At 34.2% G+C, this 15811-nt stretch overlaps 1 protein-coding gene across 1 annotated transcript in view; it reads left to right on the forward strand.

Moving 5' to 3' along the window:
• ROCK2 (Rho associated coiled-coil containing protein kinase 2) overlaps positions 1 to 15811 on the forward strand; it is a 143195-nt gene that overhangs the window by 69700 nt on the left and 57684 nt on the right. Inside the window, exon 4 of the mRNA XM_045884098.3 lies at positions 8846 to 8983. Coding sequence (XP_045740054.1) covers positions 8846 to 8983 — 138 coding nt within the window. The remainder of the gene's footprint in view (positions 1 to 8845; positions 8984 to 15811) is intronic.

A 15811-nucleotide genomic window follows, 5' to 3' on the forward strand; every position in this document is an offset into this window, starting at 1 on the left:
TTCACTGACTGTTTTCCCCATACTTCATATTCTTGTATTTTCATGTATCAATCCTGTCCCATTTTGGGTGTGGGTATATAATAGAATCAGTTAGGGACTTTTCTAACATGTTTTCTGTTTTCCTTATTTCCCCATCTGTCTATATCTCAATATATAAAGGATGGGAAATACAGATCTATCTGCCTAATATAAACTGCTGCCAATTTGAACTTTTTAAAATATATTCATTGTATCTCTCATTTGCAATTCATGGCTCCCTTAACTACTAAATGAAGCACAAAGTCTTCATCCTGGCCTTCTAGGCCCTTTTTAAAAGATGTCACCAATTTTATCTTTTAACCCTTATTTTCGTTTATACTATTCATTCTGGGCAGGCTACTCATTCTGAGAATGCTCTTTGTTTTCTTGACTGTTTCTTCAATCATGTTTCACTTTCTCTCTGTGTTCATTTTAAAGGAAAACTTTTTCTTATTATTCTCCTTTCTACCCTTTATCTGAGAGTGATCTTTCCACTGCATGTTTTAATTTAATACATTTATGTAACTTACCATATTATTTCTTATACTGTAGTTTATGTGTATATTTCTTTGAATCCTTTTATATTGTAAATTTTTTGAGAGTAGGAACCATGTCTTTCTTTAGAATACTTTTGGCATTCCCATCAGGGGTCATAGCTGCTTATCTGAAAATAGTTTGCCAATCTGGGGAGATTATCTTTAGTTAAGTACACAGTTTAGGAGGAATATCTGTAGAGCTGCAAGGAGAAAGGGAGAGCCCTCACTATGTAGGGATTTGTCAGTGCCAACTGTAGACATTGGTAAGTGATGTGTGTGTGCAGCCAGATCATATCTGTGATTGGATTTTTCTTGTCTTTTTATATCCTGTACAACACAGAACCTGAAACATAGAAAGTTTTTATTGAAGTGAATTGATTGTGATTCCTCGTAATCCCTGGGCTCAGATGTTTCCTGGGATCGAATGTGCAAAAAAGATACAGGCTCTGTGACAGACTCAAGTCAGATATGAAATGAGGATCTTGTTCTTTTTTTCCTTTCCCACTGGCTTGCTTTTAATTTAATTGGTTTAAACTAAGCTTTTAAAGTAGAATCAACCAGAAGGAAAGAGTATAGGGGAAATGATTTTCTAACACTTGTCATGTCAACTCAAATTTTTAATTCCTTTTTTGGAGTAAAACAGGCTCTTCACTGGTTACAGAGTTATTTCTGAGTTGCAAGAATTATCTCCTTCCCTCCATGCTTTTGTAATTCCTGTATTTCCTCATCCAGTCTTGGCTGCCACAACCAGACATTTTTAGTGAAAACCTTAGCAGCACACATTAATTGCTTCAGTCTGTCAAACTGGATCTTATAAAAATAATCTATTGTAATTTTTGATACTAAAAGACAAATTTGAAAATCTCAAATGGGGCATTTTGGTTAGAATAATTTTTGAAAATTTTTTGTCCATAAATGTTCTATGAGATCTAGGTCCATTTTAGGATTTTCCAAGCATGTCTTTTCTCTAGCTACACTTAGGGAAGTTTCATCTGCTTAAAAAATTTTTTTAAGAAGTACATATTTGCTATAGAAAATAAAATTAAGCAAATATAAGAACATAGAAATCACCCAGAATTCTGTCATTTCAGATAAAGCCACTGTTAACCCTTAGACCCTTTTTGTGTGTTATATATATATGCTGGGGGTAGAATATCATTTAGAGAATAGGAGCAGCTTTTTTGTCTGTCACATACTCAGTGTAGTGACATAAGGGAAACACACGTAAAGGTTCATGATAGAATGAACTAAGTTCTATTTGTCCATGGTGGTGTTAGCTAACATTTTCATCGAGTATATTCTGTGTGCGAGTATTTATAGTCATAGTCTCATTTTATCTTTGCAACAGTTCTGTGAGATTCTTACATAGATGACGTCCTGAAACTTAGAAGGGTTAAGTAAGTTGGCCCCATAGTTCATGAACGGCTAAGATTTTTGCAAAGGTTTATTGACATCTAAATCCATGCTTTTAAGCAGTACTCTGTACAGTATGGTAATGAATAGCTCCTATATCTGACTGTTTATCCATCCATATTGAATAGAGGAGGAACAAAGGGGAGTGTACAGAGATGCTGAGGGAGATTATAATAGAATCATTCAGAAAGATACATCCTCAGAAGGAAGATCAATGGAAACCAGCTTTTCTAAAGTAAGTGCTTTATTGTAGTACTTTGTATAGTGCTAATGAATTTTAAAAGTATGAGGTAGATGTTTGGCATGAATACAACTATTGCCTCTTAATGTTTGTTCTGTAGATCAAGTCAAAGACTATAAGCTGGTAGTTCCTGACTTTTGTGTTATGAGCCAGTTAAGTGTCCTATCCCAATAGTTTAAATGAAATTCAGGCCTCATTACATAGAGCATTTAGGCAAAATAGTCTTTATTTATTAAAAATTTTATAGCTCTCATATAGACATAGTCATAATTTTGTTGAATTGGATATTCAGCATTTTGCCAACCACAGGGCATCCCCAAAAATGAAAATTTATACTCTGCCTAAAGGAGCTTATGAAGCAGACATGTATACAACTAATTATAATATTAGATTGTTGTAAGTGCTGTGGAAGTGCAGAGAGAGAAGTAATGTTGCATAAAGAATCAGTCAAAGTAAAGTGATTAAGCATGTTTCTCATGTTCAGAGAAATATACTTATACTGGACTTTTTTGTGTATTTGAATGGTCTTTTTGTTGTAGGTTTGTTTTTGTTTAGTTAATTCAGATATAAAAGATTAAAAATAGAGGCGCCTGGGTAACTCGGTTAAGCATCCAACTCTTGATTTCGGCTCAGGTCATGATCTCAGGGCCGTGAGATTGAGCCCCATGTCAGGCTCCGTGCTAGGTGTGGAGCCTGCTTAAGATTCTCTCTCTCTCTCCCTCTTACCCCGCTCACCCCCCACTTGCACTTGCGCTCTCTCTCTCTCTCAAAAAAAAAATAATTAAAAATAAATAAATATTTAACTGTTTTCTGTCAGCTGGCAAACATCTTTTAGTTTTTGTTCATAGCTGTGCTTTACAGAATTTTTAAAACTGTTGTCATGACATGAGTCAAGGGTAAATAATATTACAGTATAAAGTAATTGACTGACCCTTAATGTTTTATGGATTGCTTTTGTAATGAAATAAGGAAACATTCAAAGTCTGATTTGTTCTTAGAATAAATGTAGATTTGAAGAGTGGCAAAAATATGGAAGAAGTAGTACCTTAGCAACCTCTTTCTAATAATGTTTTAATCATTTTTTTTATAACATTTAACAGCATTGCTGGAATGAGCATTTGCTTTGAGCCAACTTGCTAGTTCGATACAAATCAGTTAAAAATCTGGTCTATCTGTTGTGGAAGGGATTTCTGGTTTTCAGATGAGGATCCTTTATCTCCTAATTCTGTGCCCACCACCCATGTTTTCATATTGCTTTCACATGTGTTTATTTTCAGCGTTCTATAAATGTCTACAAATAAAAGGAATTGTTATTCTAGTTTCATAATTTAATATAAAAGATAGATATAATCTGTGACCCTTATCATAACTTTGACCCTTTGCATATAGAATTCTTTTTATGTAAAATTAAAGCATATCAAAACACTTCAAATTTTAAATTTAAAATATTTTAAAATGAGAAGTTATATAACTTATTGATATATTAACTTTTGTAATTGTTACTTGATCAGGCAGTTTTTCTTCTGGGCTGTATTTTCTTTATATCCATAGTGATATTTGGTTTACTTATTATATCAAATACTGAGAGGGGAATGTTAAAATTTCCAACTAAAACTATGGATTTGTCTGTTTCTGTCTTTAGTTCTGTCATTTTTTGTTTCATGAATTTTAAAGCTCATTTATTAGATGCATACATATTTAGAACTTTTAGGCCTTACTGGTGAATTTTACTCCTTTTATCTGCATTTACCCCCCTTTTTTCTTTGCTTTGAAGTCTACTTTATTTGTTACTAATATTGCTCTGTCAGTTTTCTTATCTTTGCTGTTTGTGTGGTACATCTTTTTCTAAAAGTCCTTTTATTTTCAATCTATTTGGTCTTAATATTTAAAATATATGAGATTAGGTTTTGCCTTTTTAATCAATTTTGATAATTTCTGTTTATGAATTGGAGTGTTTAGTCTATTTATATATACCCATATTTTATACTGTTTAATTGCTTTTCAGGCCCTGGAGTCATTGTTTCATTTTCATTTATTTGTTTTTCTCCTTATTCTCCAGATTGATTTGTCTTCAGGTTCACAGACTTCTCTTCTGTCTCCATTCTTTATTAAGCCCTTCTAATGAATTTTTCATTTTTGTTATTTTTCAGTTAAAGAAATTCTAGTTTCTTTTTTACAGTTTGTATTTCTCTGTTGATATTTTCCTCTATTCACTCATTGTGACTACTTTTTCCTTTTTTTCTTTAACATACTTTCCTTTAGTTATTCCAACATATTTGTAAGAGATATTTAAAGTGTTTGTTAGCTAAGGTCAGTGTTTTGGGGATTGTTTTCTATTGACTGCTTTTTTTCTTGATGATGAGTCACACTTTTGTGCCTAATAAGTACTTTTTATTTACTTATTTATTTTTTAAATGCCTAGATTATTTTTTTAAGCATTTATTTAGTTATTTGACACAGAGAGAGAGCACAAACAGGGGCAGTGGCAGGGGGAGAGGGAGAAGCAGGCTCCTCGCTGAGCAGGGAGCCCAGTGCGGGACTCCATCCCAGGACCCTGGGATCATGACCCGAGCCGAAGGCAGACACTTAACCGACTGAGCCACCCAAGTGCCCCAATAAGTAATTTTTAAAATATATACTGATCCTTACAGATATATGATAGAGATTTTTTGTTAGTTACTTTTCCTTGATGTGTTGATTTTCATTCTAATAATCTGTCCAATTGCCTGATGATCACGCTTAACTTGTGCACACTGAATTTTATACTTTGTGCAAAAAGACCAAGTTGTTTCCCAGTCCTTTTAAATGGTAGGACTGAACCTCAAACTCTGCTCCCCTTTTGATCTTTTAGGGATTGGCATTACTAGGCTTTGTTAGATAGTACTAGAACCTTTGCTTTAGCGCATGGTTCTTTGTCCTAAGCTGTCTTACCTGAATGCTCAGGAAATAGCAAGGTTTCTCCATTCTTGTTTGGCTGGAAGTTGATTGTTGTTCTAATGTTATTTAACCTCCAGTGTCTCTGTTTTGTTATCAAGCCCAGAGCAGTTGATTCCTGGTAAACTGGGTACTTTGTCTTTGGATACTCCAGCCCTTGGCAAAGGACTCATATGGTACTTCTAGAGACCTTTTGCATAGCTCTTTAAGGTCCTGTTTTCTGCCCAGCATAATCCAGCTACCTCATTTTTCTTGAACTCTGATCTCTGCCTTCTCAATTCAGCAGGACCACTGTACTTAGCTTAGATGATCACTTGTATGCTTGTTGGGATATTGCCTTCAAGCAGAGTGTCTGGGCAGTTATGGGGGTTGACTTGGTGAGTTTTTCTCCTCTCAGGGATTATAGTCTTGTGCTGCCTAATTTACCAGGCCTGAAAACTGTTGCTTCATATATTTTGCCCTTTTGATTGTTGCTTACAGTGTGAGGGCTAGTTCGTATCAGTTTCTGTATCATAGCCAAAGATGCATGATTTGGAGTATATATCTTTATTGTTTAAAGCTAAGACCTTTTTCTGTCTTTTCTGTGAGTGATTTGCTCAAGTCCATACAACAAATACTATTCTTACTGGGGTTTGTTAGGAGGAAAAATCTCTCTATTAAAAAGGTACAGCATTGTATGATTTTTCTAAAATTTTGTTTCATTTTATACAGTATCTGATCTGTAAAGTATGATGGTTCTTACATATCTTCTCTGGGGAGGACATGAGCATTCCTTTGGTTTACCTTATTTTCATCAATATAAGTACTGATTCTAAACGTGCACAGTACTTGATGAGAGATAACTAGAAATATTACCTGTTGGATTTTTCATAAAACTGCAAATTAATAGCAAATTAATAGAAAAAAAATTTTTTTTCACAGACATTAATTCATTCATCAAATATTTAGTATCTGTTTTAATTGCCAGTGCTGGCATTGTATTTGACACTGAGGATATAATAGAGAATAAAATGGGCATGGGTAACCCCTAACTTTGTTGAACTTATATTCTAATGTGGGAGATAGACAAATACAAGGAAACAACATAAAAAAAATCACAAGTTATGGTATCTGCTAGGAAAACAAATGGAGTTCTGAGGTAGAGAACAATGAGTTCCTACTTTGGATAGAGTGATCACTCCTTTGAGAAGTTTATATTTCAGCTGAATGAAGGAGCTAGTCTCTGGGGAAGAGGTGAAGTCAGGGACTGTGATGGATTTTCTGTTACCTTCCCAGTACCTGTAACGATCTTGAGGAAAGGTATATTAGAGGAACTGAAAGAAGGTGGTAAGTATGGTTGAAATATGAACAAGGGAAAGAAAATGACGAGATTTAAATTGGGAAGGTGGTTATAGGCTAGATCATTTAGATCTCTGTAGATTTTTGTCAGGAACTCAGTTGCCTCTTCTTTCATCCAACCCTCAGTAGGATGACCATATAATTTGTTGTACAAATAATGGCATACTTCTGAGTGAAAAAGAGCAGTAACTGAATGGAAGACTGTGCTGACCAATGTAATCTGGCCCTGTTCTGGGGAAATCATCCTAATAGTGGCTGTACATATGTAGAAATGGCATAGATAAGTGGTTACTAGCATGGATTCTGGATGCAGCCTACTGTACCTTCATTTTTTTAAAAATGGTTTTATTTATCAGAGAGAGCGAGCAAGTGCACAGGAAGGGACGGGGTGGGGGAGGGAGAAGGAGAGAGAATCTCAAGCAGACTCTATGCTGAGCACAGAGCTTGACACAGGGCTCTATCTCACGACCCAGAAGTCATGACCTGAGCTGAAACCAAGAGTCTGACACAACCAACTGACCACCCAGGTGCCCCAGACTACTGTATCTTTTAATCTTGATTTCTACTCATTGTATAACCCTCAGCAAGTTAATTTCTCTGTGCCTCAAATTTCTCATTTGTAACATGGGGAAGTAATAACCTCATTAAGGTTGTTACAAAGATTAAATAATACATTTATGAAAACACACTGTGCCTACTTTGTAGTAAGCACCTACTCAGTAAATTCATTCTTTTAGCAAATATTTATTCAGAGGTTATTATGTGCCAGGCATTTTACTAGGCACCGTGTATTAAGCAGTGAACAAAACACAAAAATCCTTGCCTTCATTGGGCTTAATTTCTAGTGCAAGACATAATAAAATAAAAGTAAAAAATAAGATATAAGATGGTAATAAGTGCAATGGAGCAAAAGTAAGGAAGAAGGAATGGAATAGGGAATATGTGGGTAGCTGAGGGTGGCTGTAAATTGAAAAACTGAAGTAGCTTGATCAGAGTAGGCCTCACTTAGAAGGTAACATCTGAGCAGGGATCTGAAGGAAGTGAGGGATTGGGTCCTGCTTTAAGGGCTGATTCCAGGCAGAGAGAATAACACATGCGGAGATGAAATGAGAAACTATTGGGGTTTTAAAACAGGAGTGACAGGAAATGGTTTATGTTTTTGAAGGATCACCAGACTGTGGGTGGGTGGGAGTGACAGCGGGGAAACCAGTTTAGGTTATTGTAGGTAATGGACATAAAAGATTTAGATCAGGGTGTTGTTATCAGTGGAGGTAGTTAGAGATGACTGGATTCTGAAACTATTTGAAGGTAGGAATGACATGATTTGCTGGTGAGTTTGATGAGCTGTGTGAGAGAAAAAGAGGAGCCAAAGATTTTTAGCCAGAGCAACTAACTGGAAGGATGAAGATGCCATTTACTAAAATGGGGAAGACTGTAGGAGGAATAAATTCAGGGGTGATGATTTGGAGTTCAGTTTTGGACATCCTATTAGATACCCAAGTATAAATGCTAGCAGTCAGTATTTATTATTAATTATTCAGTAAATGTTAACAATTATAATTGTTAGGTATTTATTGGCTCTGTGGTAGAGTTTGCTGTGGTATATTTAGGATTAAAATGATGGTCAAAAAAAGATACTGTTTTTGCCCTTGTGGAAGTTATAATCTAATAAGGAAGATAAGAATTGATCAAGTAGGGATGCTTGGGTGGCTCAGTTGGTTAAGCATCTGCCTTTGGCTGAGGTCATGATCCTAGGGTCCTGGGATTGAGTCCTGCGTTGGGCTCCTTGCTCAGCGGGGAGCCTGCTTCTCCCTCAGCCTGCCACTCCTACTGCATGTACGGGCGCTCTGTCTCTCTCTGACAAATAAATAAATAAAATCTTTAAAAAAAAAAAAAAGGAATTGCTCAAATAATCATGTTGGTGGTAGTTTTTTTTCTTAACATAAAAAAACCTTTTAAGTAGGATGCTTTGAAAGAAATAGAGATGACTTAAAATCACAAATATCCCTTGATATCTAAATTTATTAGGTTCTGTTCAGATAGCGATACATGTACATACCTTGAGAATTTCTCATTTAACAATACCTTGTTCTTAAAATTGGTTAGCTTAATTAACATGGAGGAATGAAGCTTTATGAATTTATGGAACCTAGCATTTAAAGGTATTGTGTATTTCATGAAATATTTAGGCTGTTGGGAATTTTCTCTTCTTTTTTTCCATTAAAGATGTTATGCTTTTACTTTTTATTAGTTAGCTAAAGGTCATTTTGTTTTATAACTGAAGTCTTTAATAATAGAATTATAGTATGATATGTTGTTCACCTTTCTCTCACAAAATTATTTTTGTGTTTTAATAAATCTACAGGTTCGTCATAAGGCATCACAGAAGGTTTATGCTATGAAGCTTCTTAGTAAGTTTGAAATGATAAAAAGATCTGATTCTGCTTTTTTCTGGGAAGAGAGAGATATTATGGCCTTTGCCAACAGTCCCTGGGTGGTTCAGGTAAGCATACAGACTTTTATAAGTTTATTTCCCTTTTTTGTAAGTGCTTATTATTCATAAGATATGATTTTATATGCTAAAAATCCTATATCTCACTCACATAGTAACAGTGCAGTCATTTTTAATAAGGTCGGATTCAGTATGCTTGTTTAATGTTCCTAAATAGTATGTCATATAGACATGACATGTAATACTTGAATTGGTGTATGAAAGCAAGTATTATTTGCAACTTTTAAAAAATTCCTTTATGAACAATTAGATTGGTTACCAGAATGCCACTATTCCCTGCCTACACTCTCGTGATTTACATAGTAGGAACAATAATCAGCCTGTCTCAAAAAAACCCAAAACTTCCTACAATAAAAATTTTGAAAATTCTCCTGTAGTCCTTTATATATTACCTATGATATAAGACAGTATTGTGCCTCCTAATTGAGCCTCTTACTTGAGTGTAAAGTAAGGAATTTATGGTTGTATTTTGCCTCCTTTTCAATTATATCCCTCATTAACTTTGTTTCTCTAAAGATGTTTTTATACTAATATCTAATTCTGCAAACATTTTTGAACAAGTATCATGAGTAAGATTAGGTATGTACCAATGCATGTTCAGAATGCTTACTTAAATTATTTGGGTGTTTGATACCTTGCTTGTGGAAGGCAATTTGCGGGTAAAAAATTTGCCACATGGATGACTATGTAATTTAAAAGCTCATTATTATTGCTTTGTTAATGATGTTGAGCCCCAATGCTCTTTCTCTCTACTTAATTTTTTATTGTAGCTACTGAATAGAAATTCTGATATGTGTAGCTAAAACTAAAATTTTTGTAGCAAATTATATATTATGATAATTAAGGAATGATGGTAATAAATTATTCCACTTCTGGCTTTAAATTGCTTTCATAGCAACAGAATCATTGCCATTTCTAGTTTATCAGTTCATACACTGGTGTCTTTGATCTTTAATTCTGCTTAATGGACCTTTTTAAAGTGTTCATTGAGATAAAGAGTTAATGGATCTGTGGAAACCAGTCAACAGTGAAACATTGTAAATTGAAAAAGTAACATTATAATTCTGGCTTTTGTTTGTTTATCTTATGCAAGTACATTCCATGTACCATTATATTTATATGTTTGAAATGTATAACTTTGTGGGGAAACCTGTCAAAATGCCTGACTTAATTCTATTTATTGATTTAATTCATTGATTTTCAATATATTTATAGAGTTTCACTACATATTAGTATATTTATAGAGTTTCAGTATATTTATAGAACATTTTTGTGCCTCAAAAAAGAAACCCTGAACCAATTGGCAGTTATTCTCCAATCCTCCCTGACTCCCAACTCCTGGCAATCACTGGTCTGCTTTCTTTGTCTGTGGATTTGCCTATTCTGGATATTTCATGTAAAAGGGATCGTAAAATATATGGTCTTTTGTGATATCTTCTTCCATTTAGCATAATGTTTTCACTGTTCATTCGTGGTATAGCATGTATCAGCCCTTCATTTCTTTTTATGGCTGAATAATCGTCTGTTGTATGGATAGCCCACATTTTCTTTGTTCATTAATTAATGGACACATAGGTTGTTTCTGTCTTTTGGCTAATGTGAATGATGCTGCTGTGACTTCTTTCATATGGATTTTGGTACATACATTTACACGTTTCTGTTAGGGATCTACCTTGGAGTGAAATTAATGGGTCATAAGGTAATGCCTGTAATCAATTTCAATAGATTATTTCTAACAGTTTGCCAAATCTCAGTGCTTATTTTTTTCACGATTGTTGAATATTTAATTGTATGAAGGCCCCCATACTTTGTTACTGTACTCTTGCTGGAGATGGCTCTTTTTATTTTTCTTATATAAATTCTGATACAACATAAATCTGTGACCTCTCCGTATTTCATAGAGATAATATTCTTAGTGTGATTTGAATTCGATAGATGAATATTGGCACATTTAAGAACTTATTCCTTTGCTGATAGAGGAGACTTTTTTTAAAAAGCCATCTATTATAAGCCACATCTATTGCTGTGTTCTTTGCCTGTTTTTCTAATGTCCATACTTTTATGGTGAACACTTCCTTACTTTTCTGTATAGTTTCATATACCCAAGTAGGTGTACACCCTTTAATACTTCAGTTTACTTTGGCTTTTTTTAAAATTTAAGTTTAGGTATCCCTTTTAAGTCTCTCAATCTATTTTCATTCCTCTTTTTCTTTTTCTTTTGTCTCATCAGTTTATTTGTTGAAGAAATGGGACTTTTGTTGATTTCATCCTTGTGTAGTTTAACATGTTCCTCTCTCGTTTGTATTTTTTGAGTTGCTAATTGGATATAGTAGATCAGAGTCAGGTGTGTTTTTTGGGAGAGTGGCAGAACAACTTCAAGGATAGTGTTTTGTTCTGTTAGGAGGCTAATGTCTGGTTATTTCTCTGTTGTTTTACCAGCTATTTGTGCTTAATGCCTAGGTCTATTAATTTATTAAGGATTTCAAAATGGTGATATTCCAATTCAGTAATTCCTCCCCCCACCCACTCCCCAGTCATTCCTTTTTTTATTATAGTGACTGGAATAGTTCTATAAAGAAAATATTCCCCCATTTACTATTTGGTTACCCAGTAGTATAATTCACAGAGGAAGGACAGGATAAATACTTTATTCTTTCCTTATATTTACCAGTTTTCAAAGTAAGGGATTAGTTTCCTTTTATCCTCTAAAGGTGAACAATTTTGGGGGAGTTACCAGTTTGAACTCATGGACTTAAAACCTATTTGATGTGTTTTAGTCCTTTGAGTATGTTATTGATGCTCAAATTGTGACACCTTTGGCAAGTGACATCCTGTTCAGGTTGATTCCTGAGTCTTTTGGACATAGCTGTAGCAGTCTTTGATAGCTTGCTATCTGATATAATGGGATGTTCCAGACCAATCTTGTACATTTTCTGTCCTTGACATAGAATTAACTGTGCTTATAGGTCCATCTTTTGTACACATGTGAATATTTCCTTAGAATAGATTCCTAGCATTGGGTTTGCTAGGTCGTATGGTGTGCACATTTGACATTTTGATAGTGCCAAATTGCTTTGTAAAAAAAGGTTTTTACAAGTTTATATTACTCTATTTAATATTTTTATTTTACTACATTTTAGCCAATACTGGATATTGTAGTTATTTAAATTTTTATTAGTTGCATCCTCAATTAAAAAAGATGTTATTGTGCTAAGGTGCATTTCCTTGGTTAATTATGAGGTTCAGGATATTTCATATGTTTATTAGTAATTTGTATTCCTTTATTGCTTATCCCATTTTTCTGTATGTCATTTTACTTTTTTAAAATTGATTTATTAGCATGCTGATAGACCCTGTATATTAATATATATATGTTGGAAATATATTCTGTGTTACATATGTTGGAAATATATTCTCTTGGACTGTTACTTGTCTGTTGCTTATTGAATTTTTAAAAGTAGATGTAGGGCACCTGGGTGGCTCAGATGGTTAAGCGTCTACCTTCGGCTCAGGTCATGATCCCAGGGTCCTGGGATCGAGTCCCGCATCGGGCTCCCTGCTAGGCGGGGAGCCTGCTTCTCCCTCTGCCTCTGTGTCTCTCTCTCTCTCTGACTCTCATGAATAAATAAATAAAATATTAAAAAAATAATAATAAAATAAAAGTAGATGTAGTCAAATCTATGTATTCTATATTTTGATTCTTGCTGGGGAATACATTCCCCAGCCCAATACTATGAAAATATTCTCTTATACTTTAACTTTTTTATATTTTAATTTTGGGAGGGGCAGGAGTCTATTTCTGAGTCATCAGGAATTTATTTTTTTATATGACGTCAGATTTGTTTATCCCAAATGGGCAGCCACTTTTCCCAGTGCCGTTTGTAGAAAAGCCTGTCTTTTTCCCATGAAGTAAATGAAATGTCCTTTATATCATAGACTGAATTACCATATACACGTGAATTTCTTTTGACTCTGTTCTATTACTTTGATTTGTTATTTCTCCTGCACTAAAATCACCCCCGTTGTTTTAATTCTGTAGATTTTCATGTATTTGGTAGGGCAAGTCTTCTCATTGTTCTCCGTTTATAATATTTTTGTGGCAATTCTTAACATTTTTTTCTGTGAAGTTAGAATTAGCCTTTCGTTCTGTTAAAAAATACAGTTAAAATTTTCTCTTGCATTGCTTTAATTGGTAGATTTTTGGGGTTGTTTTGATTATTTTGAAATATTAAGTCCTCCCATAACAATATAGTATATCTCTCTGTATAGAACTTGATTTTCAGTAAAGCCATGTTACTTTTTCCCATCAAATATCTTCAGAAGAAATTTATGCATAAGAAAACTAGTTTTTAAATCTATAGATATTACAAGATGCAAAAAAACAGCATTGGTTCAGTCTTTCAGTACAGTGTTGAGTTAGTAGAAGTTTTTTATCCTTATCTTTTTTATTTTAAACTTCATTGGGTAGTCCTCTAGTATTTAACGATTAAACCTGATGTTTGCTGAAGCTTTCTGATTAAGGCAGAGAGGCCTGTCCATCTGTGTTTAGCTTACCAAGTATTTTTTAATCAGGAATAATGCTGAAGTATTTGAAGTGTGTTCTTCAGCTGCTTTTAAGATGGTTTTCTTGTTTAATCTGTTAGTGTGGTACACTAAAAAAAATAAATTTCAAGGTAGTATAAGATAAAAGGTAAATGCTATTTGCTATAAATTTATATTCTCCATAGAGTACTGAATTTGATTTACTAATATTTTAGGTAATTGTCCATCTGTTTGCATAAGTGACATTTGACCTTTGATTTAATTGTTTTTTTTAACATGGGCTTTTTTGGTTGGTTTTCATATTCTGGTGAGACTACCCTAATAAACATAGTTGGGAAGCTCACCACTTTTTTCTGAGCTTTGGTACAGTTTATATAAAATAGAAACTATTCATTCTATGAGGCTGGATTGAACTTACTTGCATATCTTTCAAGAAAAATTTTTCAATATATTTGATGATAAGTTTTTTACCACGAATATTTATTATGATAAATTCTAAACATCCCAAAGTAGAAGGAAGGTATATTGAATCCCCATGTACTGTTCAGTCAGCTTCAATAATTACCAACCATGGCCAGTCTTATTTCAGTCACACCAGAAATTGGCAGACGTTTTTGTAAAGGGGCAGATAGTACCTACTTTAGGTTTTTTGGCCCAAGAGATAGAATGTTGATAACTTATATAGCAAGAAAACAAATTTCTATAAATTTTTTATTGATGAAATTCAAAATGTGATAAGTATAATTTTTAAAAATACAAGTCTGTTAAGAAGAATAATTAACTTATTTTCTGGGGCAATAACATTTTGTTAACAATTAGTGTTTCCTGTCAAAATTGTAGATGTTCTGTTAATGTTAATGTGTAATATGATTTTTTTACGTATTGATCTTATTAGAGAATAATCTTTTCACATAGGTTAGGTACTGCCAAATACTATTATCCACCGGCATCTGATTTATCTTTTATTAATAGACTATTTTTTAAACAGTTTTACATTTGGGGTGCCTGGGTGGCTCAGTCGTTAAGTGTCTGCCTTTGGCTCAGGTCATGATCCCAGGGTCCTGGGATTGAGCCCCACATCAGGCTCCCTGCTCCGCGGGAAGCCTGCTTCTCCCACTCCCCCTACTTGTGTTCCCTCTCTTGCTGTGTCTCTCTCTGTCAAATAAATAAATAAAATCTTTAAGAAAAAATAAACAGTTTTACATTTATAGAAAAATTGAGCAGATAATTAGAGAGCCCCAACCCCGGACAGTCTTCCTCTATTAACATCTTACTTTAGTAAGGTACATTTGTTATAATGAATGAACCAATATTGATACATTATATTAACTGAAGTCTATAATTTATTCAGATTTTCTTGGTTTTTACCTAATGCTCTTTTTTCTGGTCTAGGATCCCATCCAGGATAGTATAGTTACATTTAGTTATCCTATCTTCTTAGGCTCTTCTTGGCTATGGCAATTTCTCAGACTTTTTCTTGTTTTTAATGACCTTTACAGCTTTAAGGATTACTTGTCAGTTATATTTAGGATGTGTAGAGTCTTCTATTAGAATTTGTCTGATGTTTTTCTCATTATTTAAACTAGGGTTATGAGTTTTTAGAGAAAGACTATAGGGGGAAAATGCCATTTTCATCATGTATCCAGGGTATAAACCAGTACTTTATCTATAACTGTTGATGTTGACCTTGAGCATATGATTCTGATTAAGCATATTTATCACTTGGAAGACATATATAGAATTCTGTTAAATTCTTGTCTTGATATTTACCTTTTAGAAAAGTCATTACATTGCAGGTTGGTCACTTCCAACTGAAGGTTAGGCAGAAGCTTCTCAATTGCAGAGTTTGTTTATTTATTTAAATGATTTTATTTGAGAGAGAGAGCACAAGCAAGGGTAGCAGCGGAGGGAGGAAGAGAAGCAGATTCTCTGCTGAGCAGGGAGCCTGATGTGGGGCTCGATCCCAGGACCCTGGGATCATGACCTGAGTCAAAGGCAGACACTTAACCGACTGAGCCACCCAGGTGCCCCTCAGTTGCAGAGTTTAAATGGATTTTGAAACATGGATATTTGCTTTGCACTTATATTCAGGTCAAAAAAATGCTGTTGGAACTGTGGGACTGTCATTTGAGCTCAGAAAATACATCCATTGCCAATTTGTGTAGGAGTGGAGATCTCACTTCTTGTTTTGATTTTAATAGCATGGGAAGCATAAAAAGTAGCTTGATGTTAGTTGTTATTAAAAGCTTAAGTTTTGTGGGGCACCTTGGTGGCTCA

The sequence above is a fragment of the Mirounga angustirostris genome, unplaced genomic scaffold, assembly GCF_029215605.1.
Source record: "Mirounga angustirostris isolate CCGP_5_RB_7025 unplaced genomic scaffold, mMirAng1.0.hap1 SCAF_10, whole genome shotgun sequence".
Classification (NCBI taxonomy): Eukaryota; Metazoa; Chordata; class Mammalia; order Carnivora; family Phocidae; genus Mirounga; species Mirounga angustirostris.